A 21326-nucleotide genomic window follows, 5' to 3' on the forward strand; every position below is an offset into this window, starting at 1 on the left:
ATTAAAAGTCCTTAGGATAACGTAGAATGTGTTGTAAGCAATCAAAGAGCCAACTAACTAGTAAGAAGTGGATGTATCCAAGAACATCCTGAGAAAGTGCCCTCTGTGAGTCTTCATCATTAGCCCTGGCTTGTGGAGAGGAAGAAGAGAGGAAATGCTGGTGTCCATATTAGGTCTTCAGATCCAGCCTTCTTCTGGATTTCCAGTGGTCAAGTAGATAGTAAACTAATATTCAAATATACTTTTTTCTATGACCACATGTCTCACAGCTGAGTTACGAGTGGTTTTGCATCTAGGGGCTTATCTTCATTTGCAGAAAATAACAGTCCCCACTCCCAACCCCCATTTTTATAGAATTTCTCTGTTTGGTGTTCACAGCTCAAACTTAGTAAACAGATATGAGAGTCCCGGGATGGTTGGACATTTTCTACATCAGGAAGCCATACCTCTCAAAGTTAGACTGGGCTGTCTGGATGGGGTATTCATTAAGGAATACTGAAAAGTATGGCTCATTTGTATTAATTGAGAGCTGCTTTCCTCCTCCTGCTCTTCACACTGAAGAACTAAAAATGTAGGAAGACCTTGAGGAAACAAAACACTCACAAAAACTTAATGAGCTTGTTTCCTGCAAATATTCAGGCCAGATCCTAATTGGGTGGAGGTGCCTGAGTCATATCAAGCTGCAGTTGGTGGTCTGAGTATTTGAGTGGTTCTAGAAATTATATTCAACATTTTGTCTTTGTTATGTAAATATGGGAATTTTTTTAATCCCAAGAAAGCACAGCTATAGTCCGAACCAAAGGTACAAATAAATTCATAGTGATTTTTATTTCTCTTTCTCTCTGACTTTAATATATATTTTTTTTTTTTTAGTTTCTGAAGGTCAATAACAGCCACAAACTGGCTAGTGACAATGGATCTCCAAATTGCTATGTTGAGCCTACTTGTTCTCATCCTGGAGGTTTATTTATCAAATGGGATACTGAAAACCTGCTCAGTGGTATTTTCATGTGCCAAACACTGGGCTTGCTGTCATCAGTCAAATCAGTAAAAATCAGATGCAGGAGAAAATACCAATATTATGCTTATGGACTGTATACTTCTGCTGGATTTTTATTGATACTGACTGGTTTATACTTTTTAGTCAGAACATAAAGACTGCTGGCCTTCAAACTGATGCTGACTAACAGTAGAGTGTGGGTGTTATTAACAAGCTTATTTCACCACCACCAATTCTTTCTGTTCAGCACATGTGAAGACTGTTTTCCAAACTGTGACTGTAGTCACTTTTTGTCCAGAATATCCTGTTTGTAGATTATTTCTTAGACTTGATCTGGGAGCAGGCTGGCATTTCATGACTACCTGCCAGCAGACTCACCTGGTGGTTCCAATTGTGCCGTGGATATCAGCCCACATCTGAACCACTTTGCTTGAACTGGGGACGTGGATGTGGGAAGTTAGGGGTAGACATTGACAATGTCCTTGGTCTTCCTCAAGTTGAGGGATATACATAGGTGCCAATGTCAATGAAAGTTAATCTGTATTCTCAGTGTGTTTGGATATAACAAGATTTTTTGTCTAAATGAAGTAGAAGAGACTAAACTTTGATGTACATTGATGTGCACTGGATTTGGAAATCTGGACAATTGCTAATAAATCTAGAGGATTCTTCTTCCCAAGTTGCGAAGAGGCCAGGTACTTATCTACAACAGCAAACATTTTATGGAGGGCCAGAGAGAAAATAGTTTGGATTTTGTGGGCCAGATGGCTTCTGTTACAACTATTCAACTCTGCTACTATAAAGTGCAAGCAGTCATAAACTATTCACAAAAGAATGGCTGTGGGTGTGTACCAATAAAACTTTATTTATGGATACTGAAATTTGAACTCCATATAATTTCACATGTTGCAAAATAGTATTCTTATTTTTATTTTTTCAACCACTTAAAATTGTAAAAACAATCTGTGACCTGCAGGCAGTACAAAAACAGGAGGCACCTGGAATAGTCTGGTGACACCCTGGATGTGGATGGTCTCTGATTTTAGCTATGAACAGTATGGGGTAGTGTCAAGAGCTCTTTAGTGGGAATCAGGAGAACTGGTCCCTAGTTTTGACTTCTCAGCCTACTGACTGCAAAAACATTGATTGGCAGGTTATTAAAAAACTCTAGGGTTCATGTATCTCATATTATGTTATTTGTGTGGGTGAGAAGATGGTGGAAAGTCTACATATTCTGAAATTCTATGAGTTTCAACTTTGTTCAATCATCCCAGGTATTACCTTGCTGGCGAGTATTATACTTACATAAAATTATTGGGATATCTTGTTGAGTTGTTATGCTTGCTTGGCTTTGTTGAACCTACAAAGCCAAATCTGCACTTGCAGAAATATCTCTGCTAGTTGCAATTTGGCTGTGCTGTAATTTCTGTCATTGTCAAGCAAAGGGCAATTATCTTGTCAGAACTATAATGGGCATCAGGAAATTGCCAAAAGGCTTTCAGAAACAAAGATATACTTTCATTTTCCTACTCTCAAACAATTCCTCTGAGAGTCTGTTTCCTTTTAAAAATACTCTTAAAGGAAAATAAAGAGGCTTGAGAGAAATAGAATGAAATCTCATTAATCTGAATTTACAATAATTTGGTCAGAAAGGAACTGGCACTGTTTATGAAGAAGAGTTTTGCTGTTGCAAATTAAGAAGGTGAAACTAATTGACGTGGGGATCTTTACAGCTTATTTAATCTAATCCACTGCTTTAGAGTATGTTTATGGCATTGATTTGCATAAAACTGTGTTAATTAAAATTACTTTTTTTTTTTTAAAAAAGAAAAGATCTCTACTTGGTAGCAATTTTTTAGAAACTGCTTATTCTCATAGGAACTTGAAAGCCATAAGATGATACTTACTTGAAATTGCTTTATTTTAGACATTTTGTAGATTCAGGCTGGCCCCTTTTTCAATAGTTCAGACTAGTGATACTGTACATTTCCCGGATCTAGACACAAATATTTGAGAAAGAAACACAGAAAGAGCCTTGCTAATTTGAATGAAATGATAGCAGAAAACTTCATGAAGATAAAGAGGGAGATGAATTATCAAATGATTTAAGACTATGTTCTCAAACTGAGAAATAGAAATTTCAGCAAATTGGTACGTTACAACTAACATAACAATCACATTTGAAACTTGGAAATGGGAAATAATTGCCCATTACATCCAGTCATATCAATTCCTAAGTTAATGTGTCCTTTCCGATGTTTTTAGGATGAAAATATTTGAAGGCTACTTCTGAAAATTGCAATTATAATTTGAATAAATATTCTCCACTAGACAGTTTTAAGGTGTGCTTACTCTTCAGGTTTCCCTGATGAGCTGAATCAAGCACAGTGCTTTCCTTCTCAAAGAAAGAAAAGTCTTCAAGTAGAGATGAGCTTTCCTTGGCACAGAAGTAGTCTTGCGGCATTTCATGAGTTTGTTTTCTTAGAAGTGAACATCTGACTAACAGTTGCTAGCAGCACAAAGGACTTATAGAGCATAGGCATTCAAATAATTGTTAGTACACATCTGCTCTTAACCAGGAAAACCACCACCAAAAAACTAAACACCCTTGTAGAATAAAAGTGGGGGGAGGGGGAAGAAAGGAAACAAAAGTTTCTCTTCTGTTTGCCTGAGTTTAACCTTTCCTGGATTTGGAAATCTAGGGCAGCAATATGTGGCAGGATGCACTCAACAATCAAAACTAACTTGCTTCACTGATTTTCTGGCTTGTCTCTTACCTACTTTCCAGTTTTTATTTATAGACCTCATCCCCCAGGCATATGTGGTATTCACTCCACAGAAAGAAAAAACCATTGCATTTTGGAAAATGTTTGACTAATTTGGTCAAAAAAGTCAGCCATGCTGGATAGTATCCATTGGTTCCCAAAGTGTAGTCCCCAGAGCTGCAGCATGGACATTACCTGGAAAGTCATTAGAAATGTGAGATCTTGGGTTCTATTCCAGCCAGGCTGAACCAGAAACTCTGTAGGTGGGGCCAACAACCTGTATTTTTCCAAGCCCTGTAGGTGATTCTGATGTAAGCTAAAATTTGAGAACCACTAGTGTAAGCTCAAGAATTCACATAGCCTGTGGCAGGTTCCCTTTGGGAACTGGAAAATTTGGTCAGTCTGATTCAGTGGGCAAGTCTTGGAAACGCCAGAACTATTTTCATAAGTCTGTGCCTTAATTTTAGACTCCATTGACTTTTAAGGAAATAATTAACTGGGGAAATATGAGCTCATTTCAGAAAAATCAGAAGATACTACAAAATAAAATATAACCATCTTTATCAATGCAAATATTCAAGTAAGATATATGTTTAAAAATGGACTCATAATAAACATACTGTTCTGTAACTTGTTTTATTCTCTTAACAATGTATTTTCAGTTTTCAGAAAATTGAAGACTAGGAAGGCATAGAGTTTATCTCAGGCCCTAGCTAGTTAAAGAAGAGAATGAAGATTTGAATCCAAGCAAACTAATTCCAGAGCCTTTGCTCTCAACCACCGTGCTAAGAAACTGCTTTATAATTTTGCATGGTTAAATAACATTATGTTAAACAGATCTACCAAATATATAATCAATTTCCTACTGTTGGAAACTTACTTATTTTTTCCCCAATTTTTACTATTATTAAGCATATTGCATTGATTATTCTAGATCATACATCTTAGAAAATTTATTCAAAATTTTAAGGCAAAATTTCTCAAAACAAAATTGCTGAGTTAAATGGCTTTCTGTTGATACATTTTCAAATTGCCTTCCAATGTACTCTATCAACAGTATATAAGGGTGCCCTTGTCTTTTTTCTTCTCTTTTTTTTTAAGATTTTATTTATTTATTTGACAGAAAGAGAGAGAGCACAAGCAGGGTGAGAAGCAGACAGAGGGAGAAGCAGGCTCCCCGCCAAGCAGGGAGCCTGATGTGGGCCTCGATCCTAGGACCCTGAGATCATGACCTGGGCCGAAGGCAGACGATTAACCGACTGAGCCACCCAGGTGCCCAAGGGTGCCCCTTTTTTTATTCCTTTGAAACTATGAGATATTATTATTTTTTAAAGATTTTATTTATTTTTTTGAGAGAGAGGGAACACCAGCAGGTGAAGAGACAGAGGGAGAGGGAGAAGCAGACTCCCTGCTGAGCAGGGAGCCCTATGCAGGGCTGGATCCCAGGACTCTGGGATCATGACCTGAACCGAAGGCAGATGCTTAACTGACTGAGCCACCCAGGCACCTCTAATGGGATATTATTTCTTTTTAACTTTTGCCAATTAGGTGAAAAATGGTAACTCTGTGTCTTAATCATTCTTTGATTATTAATTATTATTTTCCACAGGCTCATTGGCCACTTATATTTCTTTTTTTTCCCCTTAATTGTTCATCTGTGTACTGGATCTACTTTTTAATGTAAAATTTTCATTACACTATAACATACATGTAGAAAAGGAAATAAATTGTAAGTACTGAGCCCTATGAAGTTTCAAAAAGTGAACACACACACACACACACACACACAGATTACCACATCATAAAAAACCCAACAACAATATAGACAGCACCCAAGAAGTCCCTTTGTTCCCCCTTCTGGTCACCATCTACTTCCTCTGAAGGGTAATTACTATCCTATGCATTCTCAGCAGCTATGATATTGCTCCCAAAGTGTTGACAATCTGTTCTTGGAAGAAGGGCAGATAACTTACTATGTATAAGGTACAGATATCCATGACCTACATAAACAGATATATACTTTATCTGCAATATTAAAATATCACAGGAGGGAGAGATAAAGAAAAGCTTGAGAAACATTATACAGTCCTGACTGTGCATGTTTTGCCTCTTGGCTTTCTCAAAATCTTGGCCCACTTCTTAAGTTGTGATGTTCTTTTTCTTCTGATCTGTAAGTCTTTACATGTTAAGAATGTTAACATTTTGTCTTATATTTTGCAAATAACTTTTTCTAATTTTGTTCCTCAACTTTTAACTTTGTTGACATGGTTTTTATGTAGAGAAGTTTAAATGCTTCATTTTGTTGGCTCTTTTCCCTTATGATTTCTGGAAGTGCTTTCTCTGGTTCTCTGGAGCATGAGGACACAGGAGACTACTGTCTGAATCAGGCTTGACTAATCTGAAGGGCAAGTAGTTGTGTCTGAGGTTGGAGTGGGAACAAGCTGTCTTTCCTCTAACAGGGAAGAGTGCCTGTTTTCCATGGACAAGGGTGGCCTGTGTTGCATGGAGTCAGCCTGGAAGTCATTTCAAATGGATCCCTCCCACTAAGAGGACATACTGCCAGGTAGGGTGACTTAGGTAAGGTGAGTTCCACTGGCGGTCATTATGGGTTATAGAATTGAAGGGTGATTATAAGTGACAAGCTAGAGAAGAGGATGCTGTGGGTGAATGTTTATGTCTCCCCAAAATTCATATTGGAAACCTAATGGCCAAAGTGATGGTAATAGGAGGTGGGTCTTTGGGAAGTGATTAGGTCATAAAGACGGAGCCTTCATAAATAGGATTAGTGTCCTTATATATAAGGCCCCAGACAGCTGGCTCATCCCTTCCACCATGTGAGGGTACAACCAGAAGTTTGCACCATGGACAAGGGCCCTCACCTGACCATACTGGCAGCCTCCAGAACTGTGAGAAATGAACTTTGTTGTTTATCACCCAGTCTGTGATATTTTGTTACCGCAGCCTTAAGGGACAGAGAGGTTGTGCACATCAAAGGAGCTACAGCCTGACAATCTTAACAGGGCCCTAACCAAGGAATGCATACAAGTGCATTTTGTATTTAAATTGTTGAGGTCGTTTTACTCTGTTCATTTGTTCATTCATTCATCACTTCCCTTATTCATTCAGTTTCTATTTTACTTATGTAGTTATTTCTGGTGGTGGTTGTTCTTATTTTTTATATTTCAATCTCAAATGCATTTGCAATTTACACAAGAGGACTTTACTGAGATATAATATGTGAGGTAGGGATCTAACTTATTTCTTTCTGTGATCAGCCAGTTATCATAATACTAAATATGACATAATTGGTCCTTTTCCAGCTGATTTCAAAATTGTTCTTATTGTATACTAATGAGTATTCTAAGTTGTGTCTGCCTCTAGACTTCCATTTAGACTACCCACTCCTTCTCCCCATTTATTAATGTCATTGGGATGGTGTTCAACTCACATATTCATTTGAAGAAGTACTGATAGAAATATAACACCAGGTCATTCCCTTCTAGGATTTGTTATCTCAATTTTTCAAGTCTTCTCTTAAGTCTTTTATGAAAGTTTTATAGTTTTCTTTAAATAGTTTCTAGATATCTTCAATGGAATTCCCTAGGTGTTTGTTAGTTTTGCTCATATTTATTAATAATATAATTTCTCCAATATATCTTCTGATTGCTAATTACTGACTTTACTATATGAATTTTAAAAGTTGCTAAGTCAAGCAGAGAAAGTCAATTATCATATGGTTTCACTTATTTGTGGAACATAAAGAGTAGCATGGAGGACATTAGGAGAAGGAAGGGAAAAATGAAAGGGGGGAAATTGGAGGGAGAGACAAACCATGAGAGACTATGGACTCTGAGAAACAAACAGGGTTTTAGAGGGGAGGAGGTGGGGGGGATGGGCTAACCCGGTGATGGGTATTAAGGAGGGCATGTACTGCTGGAGCACTGGGTGTTATACAAAAACAATGAATCGTGGATCACTGCATCAAAAACTAATGATGTATGGAGAGAGGAAAGATGGCGGAGGAGTAGGGGACCCTATTTCAACTGACCCCCAGAATTGAGCTGGATATCTACCAGACCACTCTGAGCACCCATGAAACCAGCCTAAGATGTAAGAAGATCTGGATCTCTACAAACAGAATATCGCGGGTGGCTGGTTTTGAGGTACAAAGTGGGAGCCGTGATTCCACGGGCAGATATCGGAGGATAAACGGCAGCGGGAGGGAGCCTGGCCATGGGGATCCTACACCGCTGGTGAGCAACAGCCTTGCGCTCTGGGGACAGGGCACAGACTTGCAGACCCATAGGGGTGGGGAAAGGACTTCAGGGCAGCCCCCGGGGTGGAAACCTGGAGTGGCGGGGGTCGCGTGGGTGAACTGGGAGTGGCTCCCAGTTTTAGAAGCACAAAGGGCAGAGACGTGCCTGACCTGGAGGCAGGACTGGGGGTGCTGCAGAGGGGCGCACAACCCAGGATGCTGCAGTTATAGCAGCACGGACAGAAACAGAGAGAGTGTGGCCTGGAGAGCTCACTGAAGAACAGACTGTGATCTCTCTGCTCTGAGGCAGAGGGTTGGAAATGGTCTCTTCTGCTCTGACTCATGGAAGAAACACGGAAAGACGCCAGGGAAAGCTGCCAGAGAACAAAAGCCCCCAAAACTGACTCCTGCTGAGCCCATCTCCCACCACAGGGGGGCAGGGCAACTCCGCCCAAACAGGGTTGCCTAAGTAACAGTGCAGCAGGCCCCTCCTGCAGAAGACAGCCTGGGAAAACAAGAGGCCAGCAACCCTAACGTCCCTAGAAAACAGGTGCATCTTGCTTGGGTTCTGGTCAATAATTTGGACTCTATACATTCCCTCAACCACCCATCAACAGAATGACTAGGAGGAGGAACCCCCAAAATAGAAAAGACTCAGAGATTATTACTTATGCTGCAGATTTACAAATGGATGCAATATAACCAAGATGTCAGAGATGGAATTCAGGCTAGCAATTGTGAAGACAATAACTAGAATGGAGAAATCAATTAATGGCAACATAGAGTCTCCAAGGGCAGAAATGAAAGCTGAATTGGCAGAACTTAAAAATGCTATCAGTGAGGTCCAATCCAATCTAGATAATCTAACAGCTAGGGTAAGTGAGACAGAAGAACAAATAAGTGACATGGAAGACAATATAGTAGATAAAAAGGGAAAAGAGGAGGCTATGGAAAAACAACTCAGAATCCATGAAAATAGAATCAGAGAAATAAGTGACACCATGAAGCATTCCAATGTCAGAATAATTGGAATCCTGGAGGGGGTGGAGAGAAAGAGAGGACCAGAAGATGTATTTGAGCAAATTGTAGCTGAGAACTTCCCTAATCTGGGGAATGAAACAAACATTCATGTCCTAGAGGCAAAGAGGACCCCTCCCAAGATCAAGGAAAACAGGCCAACACCCCGGCATGTAATAGTAAAACTTGCAAATCTTAGAACCAAGGAAACCATCTTAAGGGCAGTTAGGGGGAAGAGATTCCTTACATACAGAGGGAGGAACATCAGGATAATGTCAGACCTATCCACAGAGACCTGGCAAGCCAGAAAGGCCTGGCAAGACATATTCAGGGTACTAAATGAGAATAACATGCAGCCAAGAATACTTTATCCATCAAGGCTGTCATTTAGAATGGATGGAGAGATGCAGAGCTTCCACGACCAGCAGAAACTGAAAGAATATGTGACCACTATGCCGGCCCTGCAAGAAATATTAAGGGGGTTTCTATAAAAGGAGAAAGACCCCAAGAGTGACATACAACAGAAATTAACAGGGACAATCTATAAAAACAACATCTTCACAGGCAACATGATGACAATTAATTCATATCTTTCAATAATCACTCTCAACATGAATGGCCTAAATGCTCCCATAAAATGGCACAGGTTGCAAATTGGATAAAAAGACAGGAACCATCCATATGCTGCCTATAAGGGACTCATTTTGAACCTAAAGATACATCCAGACGGAAAGTGAAGGGATGGAGATCCATCTTCCATGCCAGTGAATCTCAAAAGAAAGCTGGGGTAGCAATTCTTATATCAGACAAATTAGATTTTAAACTAAAGTCTGTAATTAGAGACACAGAAGGACACTATATCATTCTTAAACGGTCTATCCAACAAGAAGATCTAACAATTGTAAATATCTATGCCCCCAACATGGGAGCAGCCATCTATATAAGCCAACTGTTAACCAAAATAAAGAGTGATATTGATAACAATATGTTAATTGTAGGAGACCTCAATATTCCACTCTCAGCAATGGACAGATCATCTAAGCAGAAAATCAACAAGGAAACAAGAGCTTTGAATGATACACTGGACCAGATGGACCTCATAGATATATACAGAACATTCCACCCTAAAACAACAGAACACATTCTTCTCGATCGCACATGGAACTTTCTCCAGAATAGACCACATATTGGGTCACAAATCAGGTCTCAACTGATACCAAAAGACTGAGATTATTTCCTGCATATTCTCAGACCACAATGCTTTAAAACTGGAACTCAATCACAAGAAAAAATTTGGCAGAAATTCAAACACTTGGAAGCTAAAGACCACTCTGCTCAAGAATGTTTGGGTCAACCAGGAAATCAAAGAAGAACTTAAACAATTCATGGAAATCAATGAGAATGAAAACACATTGGTCCAAAACCTATGGGATACTGCAAAGGTGGTCCTAAGGGGGAAATACATAGCCATCCAAGCCTCACTCAAAAAAACAGAAAAATCCCGAATTCACCAACTAACTCTACACCTTAAAGAACTAGAGAAAAAGCAACAAATGATGCCTAAGCCACGCATTAGAAGAGAAATCATTAAATTAGAGCAGAGATCAATGAATTAGAAAACAGAAACAGAGTAGATCAGATCAACGAAACTGGAAGTTGGTTCTTTGAAAGAATTAATAAGATCGATAAACCACTAGCCAGACTTATCCAAAAGAAAAGATAAAGGACCCAAATTAATAAAATTATGAATGAAAGGGGAGAGATCACGACTAACACCAAGGAAATAGAAACAATTATTCGAAATTATTATCAACAATTATATGACAATAAACTGAGCAATCTGGATGAAATGGAGGCTTTCCTGGAAAGCTATAAGCTGCCAAGACTGAAACAGGAGGAAATTGACAACCTGAATAGGCCAATAACCAGTAATGAGATTGAAGCAGTGATCAGAAACTTCCTAAAAAACAGGAGTCCAGGGCCTGATGGATTCCCTGGGGAATTCTACCAAACATTCAAAGAAGAAATAATACCTATTCTATTGAAGCTGTTTCAAAAAATAGAAACAGAAGGAAAACTTCCAAACTCATTCTATGAGGCCAGCATTACCTTAATCCCCAAACCAGGCAAAACCCCATCAAAAAGGAGAATTTCAGACCCATATCCCTGATGAATATGGATTCCAAAATCCTCAACAAAATCCTAGCTAATAGGATCCAACAATACATTAAAAGGATCATCCACCACGACCAAGTGGGATTTATCCCCGGGATGCAAGGGTGGTTCAACATTTGCAAATCAATCAATGTGATAGAATGTATTATTAATTAGAGGAGGGAGAAGAACCATATCGTCCTCTCAATTGATGCAGAAAAAGTATTTGACAAAATGCAACAACCTTTCCTGATTAAAACTCTTCAGAGTATAGGGCTTCTGGGTGACTCAGTCGTTAAGCATCCGCCTTTGGCTCAGGTCATGATCCCAGGGTCCTGGGATCGAGCCCCGCATCGGGCTCCCTGCTCTGCGGGAAGCCTGCTTCTCCCTCTCCCACTCCCCCTGCTCATGTTCCCTCTCTCGCTGTCTCTCTCTCTGTCAAATAAATAAATAAAATCTTAAAACAAAACAAAACAAAACAAACAAACAAAAACTTCAGAGTATAGGGATAGAGGGAACATTCTCAAGTTCATAAAATCCATCTATGAAAAACCCACAGTGAATATCATCCTCAATGGGGAAAAACTGAGAGCCTTTCCCTTAAGATTAGGAACACGTCGAGGATGCCCACTCTTGCCACTATTGTTCAACATAGTACTAGAAGTCCTAGCAACAGCAATCGGACAACAAAAAGAAATAAAAGGTATTCAAATTGGCAAAGAAGAAGTCAAACTCTTTTCACAGATGACATGATACTTTATGTGGAAAACCCAAAAGACTCCACCCCCAAATTACTAGAGCTCATACAGCAATTCAGTAATGTGGTAGGATACAAAATCAATGCACAGAAATCAGTTGCTTTCTTAGACACTAACAACACAACTGTAGAAAGAGGAAATTAGAGAAACGATTCCATTTACAATAGCACCAAAAAACATAAGATACCTCGGAATAAACCTAACCAAAGAGGTAAAGGATCTATATTCTAGGAACTACAAAACACTCATGAAAGAAATTGAAGAAGACACAAAAAGATGGAAAAATATTCCATGCTTATGGATTGGAAGAATAAACATTGTTAAAATGTCTATGCTACCCAGAGCAATCTATACCTTCAATGCCATCCCAATCAAAATTCCAATGACAGGGATGCCTGGGTGGCTCAGTTGGTTAAGTGTCTGCCTTCGGCTCAGGTCATGATCCCAGGGTCCTGGGATTGAGTCCTGCATTGGGCTCCCTGCTCTGTGGGGAGCCTGCTTCTTCCTCTGCCTCTCCCTCTCTCTCTCTCTCATGAATAAATAAAATCTTAAAAAAAAAATTCCAATGACATTTTTCAAAGTGCTGGAACAAACAATCTTAAAATTTGTATGGAATCAGAAAGACCCCGAATCACCAAGGAAATATTGAAAAAGAAAAACAAAGCTGGGGGCATCACGTTGCCCAATTTCAAATTATATTACAAAGCCATGATCACCAAGACAGCATGGTACTGGCACAAAAACAGACATATAGACCAATGGAACAGAATAGAGAACCCAGATATGGACCCTCAAGTCTATGGTCAAATAATCTTCGACAAAGCAGGAAAAAACATGCAATGGAAAAAAGTCTCTTCAATAAATGGTGCTGGGAAAATTGGACAGCCACATGCAGAAGAATGAAACTCGACCATTCTCTAACACCATGCACAAAGATAAACTCAAAATGGATGAAAGACCTCAATGTGAGACAGGAATCCATCAAAATCCCAGAGGAGAACATAGGCAGTAACCTTTTTGACATCGCCCACAGCAACTTCTTTCAAGATACATCTCCAAAAGCTAGTGAAACAAAAGCAAAAATGAACTTTTGGGACTTCATCAAGATAAAAACCTTCTGCACAGCAAAGGAAACAGTCAACAAAACAAAGAGGCAACCCACAGAATGGGAGAAGATATTTGCAAATGACACTACAGATAAAGGGCTGGTATCCAAATCTATAAAGAACTTCTCAAACTCAACACCCAAAAAACTAATAATCAAGTCAAAAAATGGGCAGAAGATATGAAAAGACACTTCTCTGAAGAAGACATACAAATGGCTAACAGACATGAAAAAATGTTCATCATCATTAGCCATTAGGGAAATTCAAATGAAAACCACATTGAGATACCACCTTACACAGTTAGAATGGCAAAAATGGACAGGGAAAGAAACAACAAATGTTGGAGTGGTTGTGGAGAAAGGGGAACCCTCTTACACTGTTGGTGGGAATGCAAGTTGGCACAGCCACTTTGGAAAACAATGTGGAGGTTCCTCAAAAAATTAAAAATAGAGCTACCCTATGACCCAGCAATTGCACTCCTGGGTATTTATCCCAAAGACACAGATGTAGTGAAAAGAAGGGCCATATGCACCCCAATGTTCATAGCAGCAATGTCCACGATAGCCAAACTGTGGAAAGAGCCGAGATGCCCTTCAACAGATGAATGGATAAAGAAGATGTGGTCTATATATACAATGGAATATTACTCAGCCAGCAGAAAGGATGAATACCCAACTTTTACATCAACATGGATGGGACTGGAGGAGATTATGCTAAGTGAAATAAGTCAAGCAGAGAAAGTCAATTATCATACGGTTTCACTTATTTGTGGAACATAAGGAATAGCATGGAGGACATTAGGAGAAAGAAGCGAAAAATGAAGGGGGGAAATCAGAAGGAGAGATGAACCATGAGAGACTATGGACTTTGAGAAACAAACTGAGGGTTTTAGAGGGGAGGTGAGTAGGGGGATGGGTTAGCCCGGTGATGGGTATTAAGGAGGGCACGTATTGCATGGAGCACTGGGTGTTATACGAAAACAATGGATCGTGGATCACTACATCAAAAACTGATTATGTATTGTATGGTAATTAACATAACATAATAAAATAAAAAAAAACAATGATGTATTGTATGGTGACTAAAATAACATAATAAAATAAAATAAATAAATAAATAAAATAAAAGTTGGTTTACATGCAGTAGGTCTTTATTAAGTTTTTTATTGGATATTTATTTCTAATAAATTTTTGATTATTCAAATATGTAAATTGGAAGAAAGTAGACCCAAGCTCTGTTCTTCCTGCTCAGCTCCCTCTCATATTGATGGTGGCCCCATGAAGAGCCCCTGCAGAGGTCTCCTTTGCTCCTCACAGATCACAGTTTGAAAACCAGAGAGGTGAACAATCAGATTATCTACAAATAATGGTTAGTTTACCTCTTATTATGTCTATACTTCTAATTATGTCACAAGGTAGTTATTCAATAAATATTTATCGACTTAAAGAATGAAAAATGAAATTCTATTGTCTAGTACTTCCACAGGTTATTAAAAACGGTGGATAAACGCATCTTCACCTTTTTTTCTGACTTTAAGTGAAAGTTTCTAGTATCTCATCACAAAATATGGCACAGTCTCTTTGTTTTTATTTTTAATTTTTTTTATTAACATACAATGTATTATTTGTTTCAGGGTTACCGGTCTGTGATTCATCAGTCTTACATAACTCACAGTGCTCACCATAGTACCGTCTCTTTGTTTGAAGTAGGTGTTTTTATTGCATTCTGGAATCTCCTATTTTTATTCTATTAAAATTTGTATTAGGAACGGATACTGAATTTTATAAATGCTTTAGTGTCATCTATCAAGATAATCATATGTTTTCTTCTAGGATTATTCAATGTTATGAATTGCCTTATTATTGAGCTAACTATCCTCATAGTTACTGAAATGAACTACTTGATCATGGTATCTTGTTATTTGAGTACACTGATTTGCAATGTCAATTCCTTATATACGTTTTTTCACTACGTGCTTGTTTGTCAAACTTTGTTCAGCTGTTGCCAACTCTTGTTGCTGCTCACCGAAATCACCTCTAGTGACTTATTAAAACACAGGTGCCTCAGCCCAATAGAAATTATTCTTCTCTAATTAATAAGTTTCTGTTTTTATTTTTAATAATTCAATACTTTTGCTTACTTTTACTCCTTACTGCATGGGTAGCTTAGTTTGCTAGCTTCAATCTTTCTTCTTTAGTAAAGTAAGACTATATATTTTCCTCTGATTACAGAACTAGCTGGACCCTATGGTGTTCTCACAGTTGTTAGTTTCTAAATATGATGTAAATGTAATTTCATTTCCCTTTTGATTCAAGAGTCTCTTAGGAAAGGGCTTTAAAACCTTCCAGAGATTTTTTTTTAAAAAGGAACTGTTTCTAATTTTATTATTTACTTTTAGCTTTAGTTCACTGTGATCCAAGAATGTGACTTATGTAAATTCCACTTTTCAGAATCTAATGAGATTTTCTTTGTGGCATAAAATATAGTAAATTTTTGTGAAAATTCACTAGGTATTTAAAAAGATGAAGTATACTGGTAATATGTTTTAAGGCTCTTAATTCAATATATAAATATTAAATGGAAGTCAGTAATTGCATTGTTAGTGTCCTTTATGTTTTATATCTTCCTTTCCTCCTTCACTTCCTCCTTCCTTCCTTCCTCCTCCCCTTCCTTCCCTCCCTCCCTCCTTCCTTTCTACCCTCCTTCCTTACTCCCCTCCTTCCTTCTCCTTTCTTCCCTCCTTCATTCCTTCTTTCCTTCCTTCCTTCCTTCCTTCCTTCCTTCCTTCCTTCCTTCCTTCCTTCCTTCCTCCCTCCCTCCCTCCCTCCCTCCCTCCCTCCCTTCCTTCCTCTCTCCCTCCCTTCCTTCTTTCCTTCTTTACTTTTCAAGGACTGGAAGGTACTTTGTGGTCTCCTATCACTATTTTATTTGTCTTGCTTTTGTTTATAATCAGCCTGTAGAATGTTAAATTGACCCACATGATTTTCAAAGCCTCTCATAATTCATTCTCCTAATTTCCAGGTGTACAGAAAAATAACAGCCATCGATGTTTGCACTGTGTTACTTGATGCATAGAAGATATAGGACTTGAATCTGTCTTCATTATGGGCTCTCCACATAATTTTTATAAGGTGAGTCTCTTCCTATGTTTAATAACAACTAATAACTTTAAGCTAATCTTCTGCTTTCCTTTTTGTTTGCATTTGTACCACACATTTATGTTGTTTATTTTTTAAAGTTTCAGCTTGTTCTTTATTTTTTGGCTTAATATGAAGAAGAACAAGCAATTATGCATTTACTTTGCCTCAGGGGCTGCTGCATTACATTTTTCATTGTCCAACCAAGATATTCAGACAAACACCTTCCACATAGAGAAAAATTAAATAGTTTTTTTTCCGATAAAGAAATTCAAAGAAATTCAAAAATTCAAAGAAATTCAAAGATCAAAATTATGTGGAAATACCTTGCATAATGGAGATATTACTGATTATTGTTTTCTGTTAATACTCAGACATCATGAACAATTCTCAATCCTGGCGCTGAAAATCTAAAAATCCATGTAATTTTAGAATCTGTGAACAGTTATTCAAGTGATTTTGCAGCTAAAAATCTGGAAGCAAGCCACCTTAAAAAGAGGATATTGAGCAGCAGTCTCTTCAACTTTTGATAAGCTGTTCAGTCTAGAGTTCACTAGTTCACAACGTAATATCACACACAACAATACTCAAAGATTTCTAATCTTTCACAGCACATTAAGAAAGTTATTAGGAAAAACTAGGCTGTAATTTCCAAAGATATGACATATGGCACACAATTTGAAGGAGACAGCCCATATCAAGGAGAATTCTAATAAAAATGCACCCATGAATATAGAGGATAAGAATTAAAAATGTGTCAGGCATTTTAAATGGTTGATTATGACTCCAAATTTCCATTTCACTCTGCTGCATATTTAGGATATCAAAAAAATGCACCATCCCTTCCATCAGCCTATGGAAAGTTAAATTGACCACGAGACCGTCAAAGCCTCCCTTAATTCTGTATGCCAGTATTTTTTAGTTGTACATGAAAATAACAGCAGCACATCATTCCACATGTTAAAAACAGCACTTGCAATTCTGTATGTATGTGTCTGGAAATGTTTCATTCCTTACAGCTCAGCTGTATTTCAGGCTCAGTCCTAGCCTTTGCAGATGCAGACTGGACACACAACTTTATTCTAGAGCTCTTTGTTTGTTGTGCTTTTTATTGAACTGACTTGCCTCTGGGGCACTGAGTTCATTTTAGTGGTGGTTGCAGCAGGGAGGTGAGAACCAGATGTCTGGCTGGGACTTACCTTTCTACTTTTCATCCTTGGGAATAACTTAAATTTACTTGTATTTGTTTGTGATTAAAGCATGTAGCTGAGTTTGGGTTTTTGGCAAAATCTCAGTCCTTTTCTTTCAGTGGGCAAATATGTTCTTCTCACATATTTTTGGCCAAGATACTGTGTGTGGTCTTCTATCCTTTCACTGTGCTTTAAATACTTCCTCTTGATTTCTTTTTTGTTTAATTTCCTATTTTGTAATATGATTTTTGTGTGTTTTTCCCTCTAGAACATTGGAAACTATTTTTAAAAGCTCTGGGAAAGTACTCAAGTGATTAAATGTTCCTAAACTTTTACTTTGGGCTCCTCAAGGAGCATTTTTGGTTGTTAAATTGGTAAGTCTCTATATTCTCAAATTTTCACTGACAGTCCGCTGGCACTGTTCAACATTTTCTTAAGACTAGATAGCTTATGCTTTCTAAAAGTTATTTGTATGTCTTGAAATAAGTGGCATTCAAAATTATGCTACTAATTCTTGTATGCTATGATAAGGTTACTGCTTATGTTGTGCAATACTTTAAAATGCACCCCGTTTACTTCTTTATTTTCTGACTGCTCATATCCATCCTTGTTATCAATTCTTCTGTTTGCTTAAAATTAGTATGGGTGGCTTCTATTTTGCTCTCTTACTGTTTCCTTGAAAACTGTTAAAATCTTCCTAGAGCTTGAGCCAGAGACTAAGTGAAGCAGGTAAACATTAAAAGTCTAGCCATTCAGAAGGCTGAGGAAGTGGAGAAAGAACTTAGGCTGCAGGCAATTGAAACTATGATTTTCGTCTCTGCCTGGCTTCTCTGGTTCATTGAGTCTGCAGAATCAGGAACTCCTATTCCATATCTGGCTTCCATAGGAAGGAAACCATTGTCTGTATCAGGTTTAGCTTCTGCTGGCTGTGACTGAGGAGGTTTTAACAATCCTGGTGTTGGGTATCACCAGCACCAGAGGAAATATCCCCAAAGCTTACTGACTCCATATCTTTTATGACTGGGGGTAGTCTTCCAGTCTCTGCCCCATCCCAAATGGGGTATCATGGATGACCCAGTTCTGCTAAGTGAATTAGAACCTTCCTTCTGCATTCTGCTCATATCTGCAGCCCTCCTGCCTCAAAATGAATATAAGTAAGATGCCTTTCTTAAGAAACCTGGTCAACCACTTATAAACTCGGGAGCTTTCGCTAAATGTTAACTGAATGTGTGGATTAAAAAAGTTACTTTGTTCAACTTAAATTGTTCTTTGTTGCATGGGTTTTTAATGCTCTTTTGTCAACTGGATATCTAAGAGGGGCACGTGCCTCATTTTTCATTAATGGTCAATCCCTTTTTAGTAGATTTACCTTGGGTTCTTAGACTGGCCTGAAACTGACATGGTAAACCATGCATATATCATTCTGGGTGGGAAACTGCTGTCTTAGGAGAAGCTAGCTAGACTGGGAGTTAGTATGATTAACAAGCCACTGGGGGGACATCACTTAGTCACTATGATCCTATTTTTTCCTCTAGAAGATGAAATAACATCACCTGTGCTGCCTCCTTGAGCAGAGGACTTTTGTGAGGAATAAATGAGATGACATATAAGAAAACACTGTGTCAGGAATAGCAAGACACTCTATAGGAGGAAGCTTGCGTCACTCTTTCTCCCTGAGGTGGAGAGGACCAGAAGTTTCCTTCTCACAGATTTCACTCCTTTGAATAAGAGAAAAATGTTTCAGCTAAAAGAGAAACAAATAGGCAGTCTGTTTCACCTTGCCCATTCATTCATCATTCACTCATTCATTCAACATGACAGACAACAAGGCCAATTCAATCCCTCCCTTCGTGAAGCTTATGTTTTAGTAGCAGTGATGGGCAATATCCAAATACAAAAGTAAGATCAGTGATGGACATCATTAGAAAGAGCAAAATCTAAACAAAAAGTTGTTCAATGGATATACAATTTCAGTCATGCAAGATGAGTAAGTTCTAGAGATCTGCTGTACAATATTGTGTCTATAATTAATACTGCATTGTGCACTTTAAAAATTCATTGAAAGGGTAGATCTCATGTTAAGTGTTCTTACCACAAAAAGCAGGGACACAAAGAAACTTTCCAAGGTGATGGACATGTTTATTACCTTGATTGCGGTGATAGTTTCAGAGTGTATTTATATGTCTAAGCCCATCAAATTGTATAAATTAAGTAAGTACAGTTTTTAACAATATCAGTTATACTTCACTAAAGCTGTTTTAAAAAAAAGAAGTGTGGGAAGGATCCAGAAAAGGGCCAGATGGAAGAGGCACAATAGTTGCTATTTTAGGTAATATGGTCTAAAGAAAGATCTCTTTTTATTTTTTCTGGAGAATTAAAACCTGTAATTAATAAACTGCCTGGCAAGAGCATAATATTTGAAATTTCCAAAAAGTCCTTCAGATACCTTTCTCATTTTGCAATTTATAACAGTTTTTTGAGGTACATAGTCTAGATATGGTTTAGGTTTGAGAAGTTGCCACAAAGAATCTGAGGCCCAGCTGGACAAAATTTCAAAATGGTGAACATACATACCCATTTCATGTCTGGTGCTGGCCACACCTAAGCCATACTCCTCTAAAACTTCCTTTACTGTCCTCATAGATTCATCGTAACTAGCAGCCAGGCCAAGGAAGTTATATGAGCCCATGTTGATGACATCTTTGATGATTCTTCCAGTGAACCTGCAGAGAGAAGACCACAAAGGGCTTTCTCATTTAACATCATCCTAGTGCCCCATAAAAGACTCTTACAAGGAGATCTTGGGTCTGTCCCCAATCATATATTTTCTTTTTCCTTTCTGATGTGAATTGCTGTCAACACAAAATGGTCTGCCCTTGGAAGACAGTAACCCCAAAATGAAGCTGGGCAGAGCATTGGAAAAAGGTATCACAAGGCATGGAGTATTATTTAGCCCTGGTTTTCCTTGGGTGCTCACTTCTGTGATACCTGTGTTCTTGTTAAAATTCCAGCAAGAACTTTCTAGGTGAGGAAGAGCCATGATCATCACTGTCTCCTTCAGCAAGAAGTAGGGGGGTATAATTTGTCAATAAGGCTGAAAAGGCTCTTCCTGGCTGGCTCTGTGTATCCTGCACTTTCTGACACAGGCTTTATTTTAATCTAACATAGCCACCCTTAGCAGCTGAATTACCGTGACTTCCTTCACTGGAATTATGAGGGCTTGCAAAGGCCTCAGTGATGGAAGACCAGCAAATTCCATGGTTTGGTGTTCATCATTTCTGTAATTTGGCGCCCATGCTAGGATTTCCTGGGAAGGATTTCTTTCAACCAAGCCCCTCCAGTAGGCTGCCTCACCTAAATGTCCAGTTGTAGTCATCCGACACCCTCTCCATCACATCAAACCGAGACCCTGGGGCACTGCAGATGGGCCGGTTCCAGTTGTCTCTGATTCTCATGTACAGGTTCCGTGTGTAAAAATTCTCAAAGTTTTGATAAAGCGGCACAAAATCCTGTTACAACAGAGGCAGTGGTTTATCTTTGGTCTCCTGCTTTTTGTATTTTATTTGCAATTGAAGGCTGGAAGAGCCATGCAAATAGTCCACCTGCAAATAGTTTTGGTGCAAGGGCCTATAGGTAAGGGGACATGTGGGTCCACAAAGAACTCTGTGAGGCCTCCATCCCTAAAGAACTTACATTTTAGAGGAAGGAAGTAAAAAATATGGCACAGAAAGGTAGCAAAGATAAAGGCAACACAAGATAAGTCCCCAAATGAGTGGTGGACCCAATGAATCCCCGCAGGATTCCATCTGAAAAGTAACAATAGATGTGTATGTCAAAGGAGTTTAGCTGGAGAAAAGTGGTTGGATGATAATTGGTCTTAACTTTTTGAACATGAATATCCCTACTCATGTTTTCAGAAATGTGGATGAACTTGATCTTGGACC

General features: G+C 38.5%; 1 protein-coding gene across 1 annotated transcript in view; it reads right to left on the bottom strand.

The window, feature by feature from the left end:
- The window catches only part of SPTLC3 (serine palmitoyltransferase long chain base subunit 3), a 147179-nt gene that overhangs the window by 75757 nt on the left and 50096 nt on the right, over positions 1 to 21326 (bottom strand). The window contains exons 3-4 of the mRNA XM_064572816.1: positions 20737 to 20891; positions 19957 to 20105 (exon numbers count right to left, since the gene is read on the bottom strand). Coding sequence (XP_064428886.1) covers positions 19957 to 20105; positions 20737 to 20891 — 304 coding nt within the window. The remainder of the gene's footprint in view (positions 1 to 19956; positions 20106 to 20736; positions 20892 to 21326) is intronic.

The sequence above is a fragment of the Mirounga angustirostris genome, unplaced genomic scaffold, assembly GCF_029215605.1.
Source record: "Mirounga angustirostris isolate CCGP_5_RB_7025 unplaced genomic scaffold, mMirAng1.0.hap1 SCAF_10, whole genome shotgun sequence".
NCBI classification, from domain to species: Eukaryota; Metazoa; Chordata; class Mammalia; order Carnivora; family Phocidae; genus Mirounga; species Mirounga angustirostris.